Here is a 15,415-nt window from a genome sequence, read left to right on the forward strand (position 1 = left end):
ATTCTTGGGTTTGGTTTTAGAGTTGTGACGTTGTTTTGTTCTTTTTGGTGTTCCGGTATCTATTTCTACTTGAGAGTCTTTGTAATTGTTGTTTTGGTATAAAAAATTTCATTCATCCAAAAAAAAAAAAATTTGAAGATAGTGAAAAATGATTATTGAAGTTTCCTTTTTTTTTTTTTTTTTTTGACTGATTTGTTTTTCGTATTAGGTTTTCTTGTTACTCATGCAAAGATGAATCTTGAGTAGCTGATGATGGCCGTCACTGCCTGTAAAACTGTCCATCCTTTTATTTCTTTTTGTTCATTTATTTCCTTTCGGTTAGAAAGTAAGTAGTAACCAGTACAGTAACATTGGAAACTACTGCTCTATGCCTTTATCCTGAGATCCCTATTCAATTTCGTTGCTTCACATCCCCTCACCAGACCTCCACAGCCTAGTGCCCATCCTCACCACCAGAAGGCCATTGCCCTGCCTCCAGTTCAAGGCTTTCTCCTCTGCCCCCAAAACCCAATATGTACCGGACCCAAAATCCTTGCATGGCCTCTTTGGAGCACTTCCTCACCTCCGCTGCCGGTGACAGCCTGTGGGCATGATGTACACAGATGCTCTTGCTTTGGGGCCTAGTGTCTTGCCTGATAAGCAATTGGCGTAATCTTTCAATTCTTTTGTGGTTTTTTGCTTTGGGATTCTCATATTTGTTTCAGGTCGTATTTATGGATAGTCTCTTGGATTTGGTAGATTCTGTTTGTTTTCATTCGGCCCTTTGCTTTTGTATTGTGTTGCTGTTCAACTGTTTGACAAAATGACAGAAAGAAACACTTTGTTTTGGACTAACAAACGACTGATAGCTCTCATTTCCTAAGTTCACTTTTGTTATTGGTAGACAAAGCCTACTGCTCCAGTTATGACAATGATAGCTTTCCTTAGAAGCAACCCCCCCTGCTAGATTCTTGTCCGTATCTTTTTACCCAGAGGCCTTCTCAGCTACCTCATATAAGAACTAACACACGACCAATGGCTCTCAATTCTGCACTAGGGGGAACACCCATTGCCCCAAACTTTTGACCAACTAGCTAGAGCTGCCCCAGCAAGCACCCTGGGAGCCCGTCACTCTTCAAAGAGTCACCCGAACAGCACTGTAGAGACTCAGAGCACCAAAGCGGGGGGAAACAGATAGCCTTCTGTCCCCACCCTCACACCACCCTTGTCCAACATCTAGGGAGAAATCCCGAGAAAACAAGCAAAGCAACAAACCCACGCAAAATGCCTCCGTCCCCGAACTCACGCCACACTCCACCTGAAGTAGAGGAAAAGTCCAAATAAGAAAAAACCAAACTGCCTTTAAAGAATCTCTAAGCACTGGCTGACACCAAAGGGGGCATAGCTATCACACCTTCTCAAAAGACAGACTGTTCCAACCAAAAAAGAACCAACAACCCCACAAAAGAATCTACAAGCCTTACTAAGTCCAATTTGTTACCGATTGTTGAAGGACGCTAGGCCCGTTGTCACGCACTCTCTTTAGTTACAGAAAATTTTGGTACTTAGCCTTAAGCTTCTTCAGTCTTTTAAGTAATAATGGGCATGGGCTGCACACGCCGGCATCACTTTTGGTCTCAAGCGGTAGATCCCCGGCTCTTTCGGCTTTCTTTTTGTAGAGCCCTTTTGGCGCAAATAATGTTGTGGATTTAAATCTAGATCCAGACTATGAAATTTATTGTATTTGTCTTTCAGTTCTTGAAAGAGTCAATTACAACTTGTTCTATCTTCTCTTGGTCTCGCGAACTCTTACAGAAACCGGCATGAAATAAAGAGACTCAAGGGTGCCAACATTCGCACTCACAACACTCCACTATATGTTGCTATAACTAGTGCTTCCCTTCCTACTGCGGTCGCCATCTTAACTTTTAGCCCAAGATACATTGGATTTGGCCATTTTTGGCCCATTTTAGTTATTTGTTTGTAATAAAAATTAAAAACATTGTATTTTTTGTTTCGGCCTTATTGTTTGTGAGCCTACCCCTTAATTTTTAATTTTTTATTATTCAAAGAAAAAGAAAAAAGAGAGAATATTTCCTGTCCATATAGTTCCAATCTATATTCTCTCTCATTTTTAATCGCCGACCAATGTGAGGTATGACCCATTTGGCCGATGGAACAGCCCAACTGCAAACAAAAGGCAATTGGCATTTGGGCCCATGGAAGGGACTCCACTCCAACCTCCAAGCCGAAAACGAATCCTCTGATGGATCCGTAGTCTCACAAAATGCCACGCTGGCAGGTCCCCACTGGCTACATACAGTCATAGACAACGAGATTCCTAGTAACGGTCGCCAAGAGAATTATCATTTAAAATAAATAAATAAATTATATAGGAACATTAGAATAAAACAAACAAAAAAAGAAAAAGAAAAAAAAAGAGAGGAAGGCATGAATAATGATCTCTAAATATTTATAAGATAAATTCACTATAAATATCTTAAAATTAAATGGTTTTCAAATTTTATTATTTCAGTGTTTATCATTAGGTGAGATGCAGTGAATTCAAAAAAAATTAATATCTTTTAAACCAAATAAATGTTGATTTGATAAACTATGAATAATTTTATTTAAACATAAATATTTGGTACTTAAAAATTGCATAGTAAAATTATGGACAATTTTCTTTCTAGTTATGTTGGGTCCACGCTTCCCCTTCACAAAAAAAAAAAAATAAATAAATAAAATGAAAAATGTTAAAAAAAATTTCTTTTTTTGTACTTCATTAATGATGGCCCTAAAAAAAATTTCAATGTAGTCCAATTCCCTTAAAGTTTATTTTTTAGTTCCATCTCTACGGGCTATATATTAAAATGCACATGAGAATCACGTGCATATAGTCTATAGATACATAACAATTTAATAGACTAAATTAAAGAAATGTACAAAAATATAACAAAGTCTTTAGGTTTTCAATTTGAACAAGTAAGTTCTCAAGTTTTTCTCTAGTTTCAAATAGGCCTCTCCGTCAACTTATCGTCTAATTAATAAACGACTTATCACGTCAAACCAATAAATTAATGCAATGTGGCTCTTGTTTGGCACACAATTACTTAAAACTACAAATATACCCTAAACGAAAATTAAAAATAAGTTATTTATTTAGATTATATTTGTAACTTAAAATAACATTGTCACGTACGTAAGATGTCAAAAGAGAGCCATATCACATTAATTAATTGACCCAAGTGCAATATAAAAATTAAATTTAAATTACATTAAGAAAAATGAAAGGACTAAATTTAATTTTTCCATTAATGAAAATTTATCTAAATGAGAAAACTTTATCCTACAATTATCTCTAACAAATCCCGTGGGTCCGGCTGCGGAAGACGGCAATACGTTTAGCCTATATCGTTAGGAATTTTCTTCTTATCCACAAACATGCAGACAAATTGGTCGTTGGTATGCCTATACACCTTGTGTGGCTTCAAATCCCACTAACCCCGCCTCCTTCGTCTTCTTCTGCATAATTTTCCTCCTCATCGCTTTCAACACCAAAAACTTGGGAAGCTTTGAGCTCTCAAAACCTCAAATTCTCTCTGCAATACATTCAAGAACTCACACCCTCTTGTTATGGTTCACACCCCCCAAATGCAACTGGCAAAAATATTATTTATTTATTTCCCGCCATATTATTTGTTTGAATTTTCTTCTGATGACTAGTATGTGAATTTCTGGTCTGGTTGGTTGAAATTCACGAAAAAAATGGAGAGATTTTCGCAGAGAGAGAGTGTTCTTTTGGGGTATAGTCCTCGAGGGTCTCTCACGAACTCTACGTCTTCGTCAAGGACGCCTTGCAGAGGCTCGGACTTTGATTTTCACGATGTGTTCGGAGGGCCGCCGAGGCGGGCGTCGGCGCAAGAGAAGCGGTGCAGTTTCAGCGAAGCCGCGGAGTATTATGGAGAAGGTGGTGGTGGTGATGATAAAGCGCTTTCATGTACGCGTGTTGGGGAGAAGCCGGTGTTTGGGGAGGAAAATGCGAACCGGAGGCGGTATCCAAGCGATGATTTCTTCGACGACATTTTTCGAGGCGACGAGTCGTTGAGTTCTACTCCGAGGAAGCGCGATAGGGGGGACCCTTTTGCTTCGGGGCCAGGTTCGCGGGTTCTGAGCCCTGCCCGCCCACTCCCACCCAAAGCCGAGCCGTTTGGGAGTTCGTCAATGCCTCCCCAACTCAGGTTTTGGCTAAATCCAAAATTAATCGATTTTTAATATTGATAGAATTAGTGTTCGTGCCTTTTGAGATTACAAGATTAGTCCTTTTCTTCCTTCTATATCACAAGTCAGGCAAGATCTATCAAACTTTGACACGTTTACAATTTTGCCATATCAGCATATCCTATCTTCAGGTCACCCCCTCCCTGTGTGAGGATGGGGTCCCCTGACCACTGCCCATCAAAGGGTTTTTTTTTTTTTTTTTTTTTTTTCCCAACAACACCCTCTTTTTTTAAGGGAATATGCCGGGGCAAAGATGTAAACTTATGGCAAATGGGCTTACGACAGGTGAAGGACTAACCCTATAAAATTTGGGAGGCCAATTGTAGCGACCCTTTCAGGCTTTATGGTTAAACCGTTATAGGCTTTATTGGGTTTTCTTCATTAAGTCTCTTGTTATGTAAGGTATGTTTATATTCTGATTGTTGTGCATTTCCAGTGTTTTACTTAGCTTGAACTATTTTTTATTTCATAGCCTACCAGCCAAATTGGCCAAAGGGATGGACTTGGATGTATTTGGTTCAAGTACAACGCGTAATCCATCTAAATACAAGGACAGTGCATCCAGTGGGGTTAGCTTTTCTTCTTCTTCAAGTTCCAATCTTTCTAGATTTTCAAGCCAATCAATTCAAAGCCAAGAGGAGATGGGAAATGATGTTCAATCATGTCATCGCCAACGCCCTTTATCCCGGGAGGTCTTTCTTAGCAGGGAAGAGTCATCAAACTCGATTAAATCTGATAGAATAGACCCAGAAGGCATCATGAAAAAGGAACCCAGTGGTTCAGAGGTTCCAACCGACGGCAGCCAATTTCACTTCTCAATATATAAATGGGCTAGCAAAGGAGTTCCATTGGAGATGCCTTTGAGAGGAGGCAGTACTAGTTTAAGAATGAAAGAATCTGTGAAATTTGAGAGATGCTCGAGCTGGAATATGTGGCTAGCAGGTGAGGATAAGGCGAGGGTGTCACCGACAAAGTCCTTCAGGACAGAATGGAACAGACAAGAAAATGATTCAATTCTTCTCACACCTGAATCAGAAACCCCGAGCAGCCTCCAAAGGGTTGTTGAAGATGTTCCTGGTAATGCAATCTTGCCCGAGAAAGAAATTACTGTGCTTACAGAAGAAGTTCACAAGCCTGCATTGAAACCCCCGTGTTCCCTGTTCTTTGATGACGATTATGAACAAGGCAAGTGTGTTTCAGATTAACTCCATTGGTTCAAGTTACATCATCTCTGATTCTCTAATAACACACCCATTTTCTTCTATTGCAGGCACCAATGGAATCACTGAGAAAGGTGAAGATAAGGAAAGCACAGTTAAAAGCGCAAAAATCCCATCTTCAGTTGTTGATGCAAGTCAAAATGTAAAGAAACAAGATGGAAAAAGAACTGCCCTGAATGATGTAGAAGCCGATAAAGCTAGTTTCCAAGATTCACCCATTCACCCAGGTGACAATCTTGGGAGGAACAGAGTTAAGGGAAAGGTCAAAGAATTTGTCAAAATTTTCAGCCAAGAAGCTTCTCCAAAGCCCAAAGAAGATATTGGCTCACGAAGCCAGAGCTCAAAATGGAAGAAGAGAGGCAATTACAGAGAAGGGAATGAAGTAAGTGTTAATGCAGCTGGATTAGATGAGAAAATTCCCAGGCCCCATGTAAACAACACAATCCCAGAGGCTTCCATCATGGTAAATTTATTTTGAGTTCACTCTGCCAGAAATTAACAGCTTACAAAGTAATTTATTTCAGAACATTTTTATTGAATCTGAAAATTTTAATATTTCTTATCATCTTCTCAGGCGGATGAATATCTGAAACAGTCAAAGAAAGAACATTCTGCTATAAAGACCACCAACCATATATCTAGTGATACTTCGTCAGGAGAAAAGGATAACTCATCATCAACTACCGGTTAGTGTTCATAATCTTTTATCAAAGTAGTTGTGATTCTTAGCTTAATACTTGGGAACCTTTCCAAGTCAAGAAATTATGAGGTACATAGAATATGCAATGCTTTGTTGTAATGTGGTGATTGAGAGATGACAGCGGCTGCATATATTATTTGTAATATCTTGTGTCATCAGTTTAAGGCCAAAATATAGAATGAGTTGGCATTATTTATTGGCCCAATTTCTGTCGATACACCTTTTTTTCTGCGAAATTCTACCATATCATGTCTGGTGTGTAAGAAATTTTCGAAAAGTGTGGCCCATATATCGCATGATGCTTAGTGTGATTTGATTAATCACAAATTTAGGGGGTCCGGTAATTTATTCCAAATAAGGAATTAATTGTGAAACTGAATTAGAATTGATTTTTATTCTGATTCTTATTCCTTATATGAGATGAATACATAAGACAACAATTCTGATTAAGCGTCATTGGCCTACTGATAAATAAAGTTTAGGATAAAGTCCACTTAACCTCTGCAAACTACTACTTCAATAACAATTTACCCTCCAAACTATCAATTACGACAATTTACCCCATAAATTACTAAAACAATGACAATGTACTCCCAAATGCTAGCAAAATGACAAAATTATCCCTATAGAATTTTCAATAAGACAAAAATACCCTTAAAATTTGAAAAAAAATAAAAATTTATTATTTTTGTTTTTATTTTAGTAAGGGTAATTTAGTCATTTTTTTAAAATTTGGGCTACATTATCATTGTTTTGGTAGTTTGGGGGGCAAATTGTCGCAATTAATAGTTTGAGGGGTAGATTGTCATTGGGGTGGTAGTTTGAGGAGGTTAAGTGGACTTTATCCCAAAGTTTATGTATTTTGTCAATAAGACAATCAAGTTAAGCATAGGTTAGAAGATCCATCTTTCTCCTAAATTTGTTTTAGGGTTTTTGTTGCAGAGATAATATTTTATATGCTAAGCATGTGGGCAGAAATGGCAGTACACTGTGTAACATGAACTTCGTGTACTGCAATCTCCAATTTGTATGAACTTTAGATAATTTGTGGTTCATTTTCCTGAACCGATCCATTTAATGATATTTCAAAAGATATATGTAACACATCTATATATTTTTCTCAGCATCAATTTCTAATGGCTCAAAGGCTACAGCGGAAGACACAGTTGAGTCCTTCCAGGTGAACTTCCTGGTATACGATTTTTTCATTCAAAAGTTGATTCATATGATTTCTTTTTTCATTCTAATAGTTTCCACATTTTCCAAAAGCATATAGCATATATTTTCTGTTTACATTTGCTGAGGAGCTAGTTTACTTGGGTTTCTCGACAGATAAAGGAATTAACCCAAGGTGCGAATGAACTGCCACAAAGTGGTGATGATCAAGAAGAAATTCAGGTAATGCAGAACACAAACGCAGGAACAATTATATATGATGTTATTCTTAAATTTCCCATCCAGGAAGCTGTAATTGTACAATTTCATTTAATGCAGGTTATTGATGCTAAAATACGACTGTGGTCCAATGGAAAGAAAGGAAATATACGCTCGTTGCTATCAACTTTACAATATGTGAGTCTGGATGGTTCTGTCTTCTTGCTTGTTCTTTCCTTCCTCTCCTATTTCTTCCAAATTGTAGTAATGAAAACAAAAAAAGAAGCAAAAAACTCCTACTTCTTTTAATATGCTTCAGGTCATAATTGCAGGTTCTTTGGCCTGAGAGCGGGTGGAAGCGTGTACCTCTTGTTGATATAATTGAAGGAAACTCTGTGAAAAGAGCGTATCAAAAAGCTTTACTCTGCCTGCATCCAGATAAGCTACAGCAGAAGGGTGCTGCTTCGAATCAAAAGTACATTGCAGAAAAAGTTTTCGAGATTTTGCAGGTAACAGTATGGTTTTGCTGTTCTCAGACAAATATTTAGGGAACTGCCCATCTTAAGATAGTGTTAAAATATTAATTAAATAATTAAATTTATTATCTGAAACAATAACTATGCAGTTCCATAGATGTTATAGGCCACTGTAGAATTGCATGCCATAGGCAAAAGATTCCCATAAAGTTGTTTAATTCCTTGTCTTTTTCCTTTTATGCTTCTTGTTTTTTAAACTCTTATTTTCACCTTATGCAATATAGAAGGTATTAGCTTTTTAACCGATGTGTTATTCTTTCATTCAGGAGGCTTGGAATCATTTTAACTCACTTGGGTAATTGTGACTTTCAGTCCTCTTTTACCACAATCTCCTTTCATTCAGGAGGGCAATATTCCGTCTGTCAACAAAATAAAATACCATTTTGACTGTGGACACTGGACAGGTTATGTTGGTACTATAGCAGAAAAAATGATTTCAAAAAACACTTTCACCACAATTTTCTTCTACTCTTTTACCTTTAAAGCACATTGCAGTTACTGTGTAGTTAGTTGATGGTTTTAGTTACATATATGGAAAGAATATGTGTTGTGTTGAAGACTTCCTTTTGTTTCTGCCAATCAGTTGAGCTCAAGAATTTGTTTCGCAAAGCTTTTTCTTTAGACATTGTAATTGATGAACGTTTGGTATAAAAAAGTGAAAAAATTTTGTTTTGTAGTGATTTTTTTATTTAAATAATAATAAAAAGTGAATAATATGATATAAAAATTGAAAAAAGTTGAAATATTTTGATGTTGATTTTTTTTTAGAAATAGTGATAAACAGTAACAGAAGAAAAAAGAAGAAAATGAAAGATTTTGCCAAACAAAGCCAGGACTTCAGCTATGGTTAAATTAGGTAGGTGAGCCTTATAAACTGTTAAAAATTTGGATCCAGATACTTGTTTATGGGCTTAGAGTTGAGACCCATTGCCTGAATGTGGATAGACTTGGGGTGATTTTTGTGTGATGTAACTTTCAGGTAAAAGGAGTTCGAAATTAAAATAAATAAATAAATTTGAAAAGAACTTTATCCATTCCTCCTTTCCCAATCCCGAGGCTCATAATTGGGGTGAGGGTAGTGTCAGTTCATTAACCAATTATTTATATAGTGTGTAAAAACAGTGAAAGTAGAGATTTGCTGAAAAGTAATAATCCTTTTTTGACCGACCCAGTTTTACCATTGAGCTAATAATCCTCCTGGGGATGAGTTGAATATGAATCACGGATTCAAATTTTGCTTTGGACCGACCAACACTTCATGTGCATTTGCTCTTTTCCTGTCTCTCATCAACGTCTATACTTGGATCACCTGTCTTTTGCAGCTGGCCTGGTCAAACACAAACATATAATGATGACAAGTTTGCAGCGAAACTCTTTTCAGTCCATTAATTATTGAATTTGTATAACCCCATTTCTCATTATTAGAATAGAAAAAAAAAAAGAAAAAAAGAAAAATGAAACTGTACGGAAGGGAAGGGAGCTGAATCTAAAATAATGCAGCTAGCTGAGCTTCTTATTACGTAAAATAAGTAGTGAATTATGGATTATACAAATAAGACAAGGAGCGTGGGATCCCACGTATGTAAACTCTTGTGGGTTGTGGCTCCATGTGATCATGGCGCATGGGAAAAGTTGAGACGTTTAGTACCACCAACTTTTTTTACGTTTGTCGTTTCCTCTGGGTCATTACCCATTCGGGGATATACTACTGTCGTTCAGTAAATTGGAGCGGAGTAAATTCTTTTAATTTTAATTTATTAAATTCGTATAAATTGGATCAGAAGAATGATGGCGCCAAACATGGAAACTGCCATCGCTAAAATTCCAGCAGCCGGCCGGTGACATATAATTATAGGGATTAGAGGCCAACAGTGCATTATTCAGAAATGCACGTGGGACATAAATGCCAGCAATAACAGTCTCTCTCTCTTGTGTCCATCTTCTGTTTTGTCAAACTTTGTGTGTAATGTTTGACTGATATTAATGTGTATATATTGTAATGAAAGGGAGGCTAAAGCTAACAACGGATCACAAGATTTTCATGAAATTCTTTAAAAGCAGTAGCTGTACCTCTCTGTACGAGGGAGCTGGCAATCTTGTCCTATTATAGCAACTTCAAAACTATCATCAATCTTGAACTTTCAAGGCCTTCATGTGTATATATATATATGCTAACAGAAATTTAATGCTTTGTGTAAGCTATAATTCAATCAACACTCTTTTTTATTTACTGCCAAAATTGGGAACAATAAAAAGTACAAAATTCCTAATCAAATTGCATCTAATTCAGATGAATTTAATAATAATTTTACACTTATTCAAACAAATGGGTCATACTAAATTGCCCGAATACGTGTTCGAGTAAGTAAACTCAATTGAAAAATTGTATATATACTTTTCAAGTGTTAATTCTCAAATATGACAATGAAAATCATTATGTAATAAAATAAAAAGTTAAAAATATGTGTAACATTTCTCAACCAAATCAACCCCCTCTCTCTCATTTACATTTATTTTTAAATGCAAACGATGGATGGATGGAAGGAGAGAAGTACTCTGATTTAGTGCTTGAGGTGGTTAATTCCCGTCCCAAAAAGTTGGACTGTAAAGAATACGATTCCGAGTCTGATTGTGGGTCCTCTCACTCCACAGTTTGATGCCTGTAGAGAGGTAGCCAAATCATTTTTAAAGAGAGTTGGGTCAGAATGAGCTCATGGCAATACAATGAAACTGTCCTTACAAGATAAATACAGTGCCACGGCACTCCTATATCTGGAACTAAACTCAACTAAACAAAACAATTATCCGGTAGTTTGTCTGCTATTTAGTGGCAGTGAAAATAAAAAGACGAAGGGGGAGAGAGGAAAGAGAGGGAGATTTCAGATTTGGCCTTGAGTCCTTGACTTCCCAATTTTGGTTTTGTTAAATCTTTTTATTTCTTCATTTGTTTTTATTTCTTTCTTGTTGCGTCAGAATTCAGAAATGGGTGTCTTTGCTTGAGGAAAAGCAAAGGCCTTTGGAAGATCATACTTCTGCTCTGAACCATAGTGGTTGCAATGCTAAAGAAGGTGGTTTTCTTGAGCTCTAATGCCCGTGCTCTCTAAATCTGTGAGTTTCTCTACTCTCTTGGTTTTCTTGAACAGTAATGTTTGTCTCTTTCTTTCCTCAAGTTTTTGTCTTTTGGGTTGGTCTTGGATACCTATTGCTTTAACTTCTTTATTCGTCTTTGTTTATAGTAATTATATTCTGGGCCCCGTTTGGTTGCTGAGAAAATTTGGAGGAAAGAAATAAGAACTTGGGTTCTTATAATGGTTTTTAGTTTGAAAGTGGGTATTGTAATATACCAAGTCCTGTCATCAGTTCCTTTGTTTTCTCAGTAATCATGCAGAAAGTTTCTGTTTCTTGTTATTGGGTTTCAGTAGAGCTACGACTAGCATTCGTATATATCTGATCTCTTACTTTGAAGGACATGTTGATTATGTTGCTGTTTTTCTATTATACATTTTCTCTTTCTCATTCATTACCGTTTCAACTAGATCTGAAATGATTCTTTCACTGCTCTGAAATTGTTCCTTTCACCTTTTGAAATTAATGCTGCAGTTGTGGTTAATTATGATGAATTTGGCTATTTTCAGAACTTGTCAGGAAAATGCAGTACTTGAAGTTGTAATTTGGGTTAAAGTTTTGGGTAGCAAATAAATTTTCTCTTTTCCATTAGGGAGATTGGGTGATTTTATTAAATTATGAGTAGTTTGAAGTTGTGTTTTCTTATCAGTTATCCTCTATGACAGATCATGTAACGTTATGCTTTGTAGTGAGAGATTGAAGAGTTTCGTCAGAACTAAACATTATTGTTGGGTTTTAATTTTTCACATTTTTTATGTTTGTGGTGTAAAATTTTCATTGCCAACTCCAACTGGAATAGTTGTTTAGGTTTTGAGTTGTTTCTTTACTTCTCTCTCTCTCTCTCTCTCTGTGCCTGTTTCAATTGTCCTTAGACAAACTAATTTGTAACTAACTTTTTAAAGTAAAGTCAACTACTCTGGTGCAGATGGTTGCTTTGTGCTAACATGTTGACAACTCAGCAGATTCTCTGTCGTTTTATTTTAATTTCCTAAGAGATTGACTAACTATAAGTATTATTATTGTTGACTGGTTTGATTCAAAATAGTTAAAAAGAAAGAAAAAGGAGAAAATAACAAAGAATCATAACTAGCTAGTACAAGCAAAACGCCTACATCAGAGATAGAAACCATATTTGGTAGTCTAAACATGTGTAGGTGAATGCCATTAAGTAATCATTATCCTTTAATTAATGTCAATTTGACAGCTAGAGATGGCAAATGATTGATTAAGGTGATGTTGAAAAGGATGTCTTAATATGTAGGATAAATTCAAAAAGATTCAGAATCCTGGGAGCCTTGATGCTTGATAATGTTGCTCCAATTTGCCAGTTGAGTACTTGATTTCAAGGGTAAACAATGATGGCAGCTGGTCTAAAGAAAGAGGGTCCATATTATTGAAGAGGACTAATGCCAAAGTGAAATTTTGATATATATTTTGTTTTTTTTTTTTCAAATCGTCAAAAGTTCCGTTCCAAATTCAGCAAAATTTCCAAACTTTAACTTGTTTTGTTATCCTGACCAAGTTTTGAAGTTACTTAGGTTTGTTTCTAATTCGATTTGACCCTCCATCTATGCTTGGCTGTTATTACTGTAATCGATGTCTTTCCCCTATTGACTTCTCTATGCCCTGATACTCTATTTATGGTTCCCCATGTTTTTATAAAAATATAAGGTATTATGTAGCAATTAGTAATGACCTGTTCTGATTGAGAACTTCTGTAACAGGATTTCGACGTCGTCAGTTTTGCTTTCACTTTCTGCATCTCCCTGTTGTTCCCCTTCTCTTTCTATTCTGTGGCTATCTCTTAATGGTAGTTTTAAACCAAGAAAAATAACTCTCAGAAATATACGCATCATATAAGATTTATTGCTTAACACCACATAGATATGGTTCTAAACGGCAACATTCCATGTTACAGATACTTGATCATGAAAATGGTAATTTTCTTGAGCTACATTAATGAATGTTAATTATGAGAAAAATCATCACGTTATATTGAAGAGGAATTCATGCTGGTATATCCAATAACTGTGCTCTTTTGACCCCTTTTTTGGATTTTTTTTATTTTTTTTGTGTGTATTCATTTTGCATTGTTGTTAATTCATCAAATACCTTAAATGATAGGGATAATGTTTGTATCTTTGCCCATATGCGCTGCAGGTTGGAGCCGGTCATTGACTGATTTCTAATTTGACTATTGAAAAGAAACATGAAGATTGGGTCAAAGAAAGTATGGAAATCCATTATGCCTCTTCGTTTGAAAAGCAAATCAGCCACCCGTTTTTGTCTGTTTCCTAAGGTGAAGTCAACTAGCTATGGTCCGGGCAATGCACCAGTCTATCTCAATGTGTATGACTTGACACCCATGAATGGCTATGTTTATTGGGCAGGCCTTGGTATCTTTCACTCTGGTGTGGAAGGTAAGCTTAGGTACTTTTTACCTTCATGCATTTTCTTAATATCTCCCTTAAATATAGTGTCTTCAATCAAAATGATCATAGTTAGCATTATTCCCAGGATTACATAGACTCAGATGCTTAGCTATATTTAGTTTCAACTCAATGCTTTCTGTCTATACTACTTTTTTATATTACTGATGTTATACGTAAATTGAATAGACACCCTGTCGGTCTACATGTGCCTTTTACATTTATGAGGCAGTAGCTAGTTATAGAGATATAAGTTAAATGAGACAAAAGATCCTAAGACACGAACAATGTTGAGAAACTAGGAGGTGTGTGCAAGATATTTGAGTTCCATGGTTGGGTGGATGCCTATTTTGGTGACTGCAAGATACTTATGGTTCTACTCGAAGGTGAGAAATGAAAAACCTGAGATATGATGATTGATAAGAAACCTGCATCTCTTACAATGTGGCGGTTTCTGGCTGCACTTCATCACTTTTGTCTTACACCATCGAAACTCATCCAGAAACCTAGAGCTGGGTGGCCAATAAGTTTTAAAGCAAGTAGCATGTGAAAGCTGTGCTTAGTTACTTTCTCCTCGTTGTTGTACTTTTAGACTTATCAAATGAAGTGCAAAATTTCTGATATCCCCAACTGCACTTTACAGTTCATGGTGTAGAATATGCATTCGGAGCTCATGACTACTCATCGAGTGGTGTGTTTGAGGTTGAACCTCGGCAGTGCCCAGGCTTCAAGTTCAGGAAGTCGATATTCATCGGGACTACATGCTTGGACCCGATTCAGGTGAGAGAATTCATGGAGCGCCAGTCAGCAAGCTACAATGGTGATACGTATCACTTAATTGCCAAGAACTGCAATCATTTCTGCAAGGACGTATGTTACAGGCTGACAGGAAAACAAATCCCAAAATGGGTAAATCGACTGGCAAAAATAGGTAACTCTTTCCTAATTCCACTGCTTGACACATTGGTGTGAAATGATTTTTATGCTTCTTCTTTTTTTTCCTTTTAATCATCTTTGTTTAATGTTTACTTTCGGGTAGGTTCAGTATGCAACTGTGTCCTTCCTAAAGCCCTCAAGATCTCTGCTGTAAGGCATGATCCTAGTTACCAACTGTATGATAGTGAGAAGAAAAGGCTAAGAAGTTCCTTCAGTTGCCTGTCTTCAATCTCCATGCGGCAAAAGCAATTGTCAACATCTTCGCTGTTTCTTCAATCACCATTGAAAGGCTGCTTACCACCATGGGAATTGAGAAGGTCTAACAATGGTTCCTTGAAAGAAAGGTGAGAAATTGCTTGGATGTTTTTGATACATTAACTGGCTTCATTAGCTTGTTAAGGGGAAATTTGTTTTGTCTGCCCTTAAATTTCTTCTGAATTTAGCAACTTTTGTGGGGGTGATGCTTGTCATTGTTGTAACGCTACTCTGTTCTCAAACCTGCTGAGAAGAGACTATCCAATTCTTCCTAGACAGAGAAGAAACCGTATATATATCAAAGCATTGCCCTCCTTTTGCGGGTACATTGCACCTCTTAACCCTTCTGTGTTTTTCTCTTTTCTGGTTTTTTACATGGCAACTTCAATTCGGTGTTAAATCAAACACATATCTAAAAGATTAATTCATCGTATCACTTTAAACTTTTAGAATAAATAACGATTTAACATATTATCATGACAAAAGTTGAGTTTGAACCATAACTTTATAGTATGTTCTTTTACATTTAGTTAAACATTTTACGTGACAAAAGTATAAATTATTAAAATTTTCCCATGC

At 36.5% G+C, this 15,415-nt stretch overlaps 2 protein-coding genes across 7 annotated transcripts; both read left to right on the forward strand.

The window, feature by feature from the left end:
* The first annotated feature begins 3,479 nt into the window (after positions 1-3,479).
* JAC1 (J-domain protein required for chloroplast accumulation response 1) lies at positions 3,480-8,480 on the forward strand. Of its 5 annotated transcripts, none has more exons than XM_059599363.2 (9): positions 3,484-4,220; positions 4,733-5,445; positions 5,531-5,943; positions 6,055-6,166; positions 7,305-7,360; positions 7,513-7,578; positions 7,675-7,752; positions 7,887-8,063; positions 8,357-8,480. In XM_059599363.2, the coding sequence occupies exons 1-9, from the start codon at positions 3,748-3,750 to the stop codon at positions 8,387-8,389; spliced, it is 2,121 nt and encodes a 706-aa protein (XP_059455346.2). In that variant the 5' UTR covers positions 3,484-3,747; the 3' UTR covers positions 8,390-8,480. The 5 variants fall into 5 exon arrangements, with proteins under 5 accessions (XP_088374360.1, XP_088374361.1, XP_059455346.2 ...); XM_059599362.2 differs by having other exon boundaries at positions 3,485-4,220; positions 7,305-7,372; XM_088518236.1 differs by lacking the exon at positions 3,484-4,220 and adding an exon at positions 4,624-4,662 and having other exon boundaries at positions 7,305-7,372.
* A 2,428-nt stretch (positions 8,481-10,908) lies between these two features.
* On the forward strand, positions 10,909-15,181 carry LOC132183624 (PPPDE putative thiol peptidase family protein). 2 transcript variants are annotated; one of them, XM_059596985.2, is made up of 4 exons: positions 10,909-11,198; positions 13,377-13,636; positions 14,289-14,576; positions 14,685-15,181. In XM_059596985.2, the coding sequence occupies exons 2-4, from the start codon at positions 13,426-13,428 to the stop codon at positions 14,927-14,929; spliced, it is 744 nt and encodes a 247-aa protein (XP_059452968.2). In that variant the 5' UTR covers positions 10,909-11,198; positions 13,377-13,425; the 3' UTR covers positions 14,930-15,181. The 2 variants fall into 2 exon arrangements, with proteins under 2 accessions (XP_059452968.2, XP_059452969.2); XM_059596986.2 differs by having other exon boundaries at positions 14,691-15,181.
* The last annotated feature ends 234 nt before the right edge of the window (positions 15,182-15,415 follow it).

This window comes from Corylus avellana, chromosome 7 (genome assembly GCF_965113065.1).
Source record: "Corylus avellana chromosome 7, dhCorAvel1.hap1.2, whole genome shotgun sequence".
Taxonomy (NCBI): Eukaryota; Viridiplantae; Streptophyta; class Magnoliopsida; order Fagales; family Betulaceae; genus Corylus; species Corylus avellana.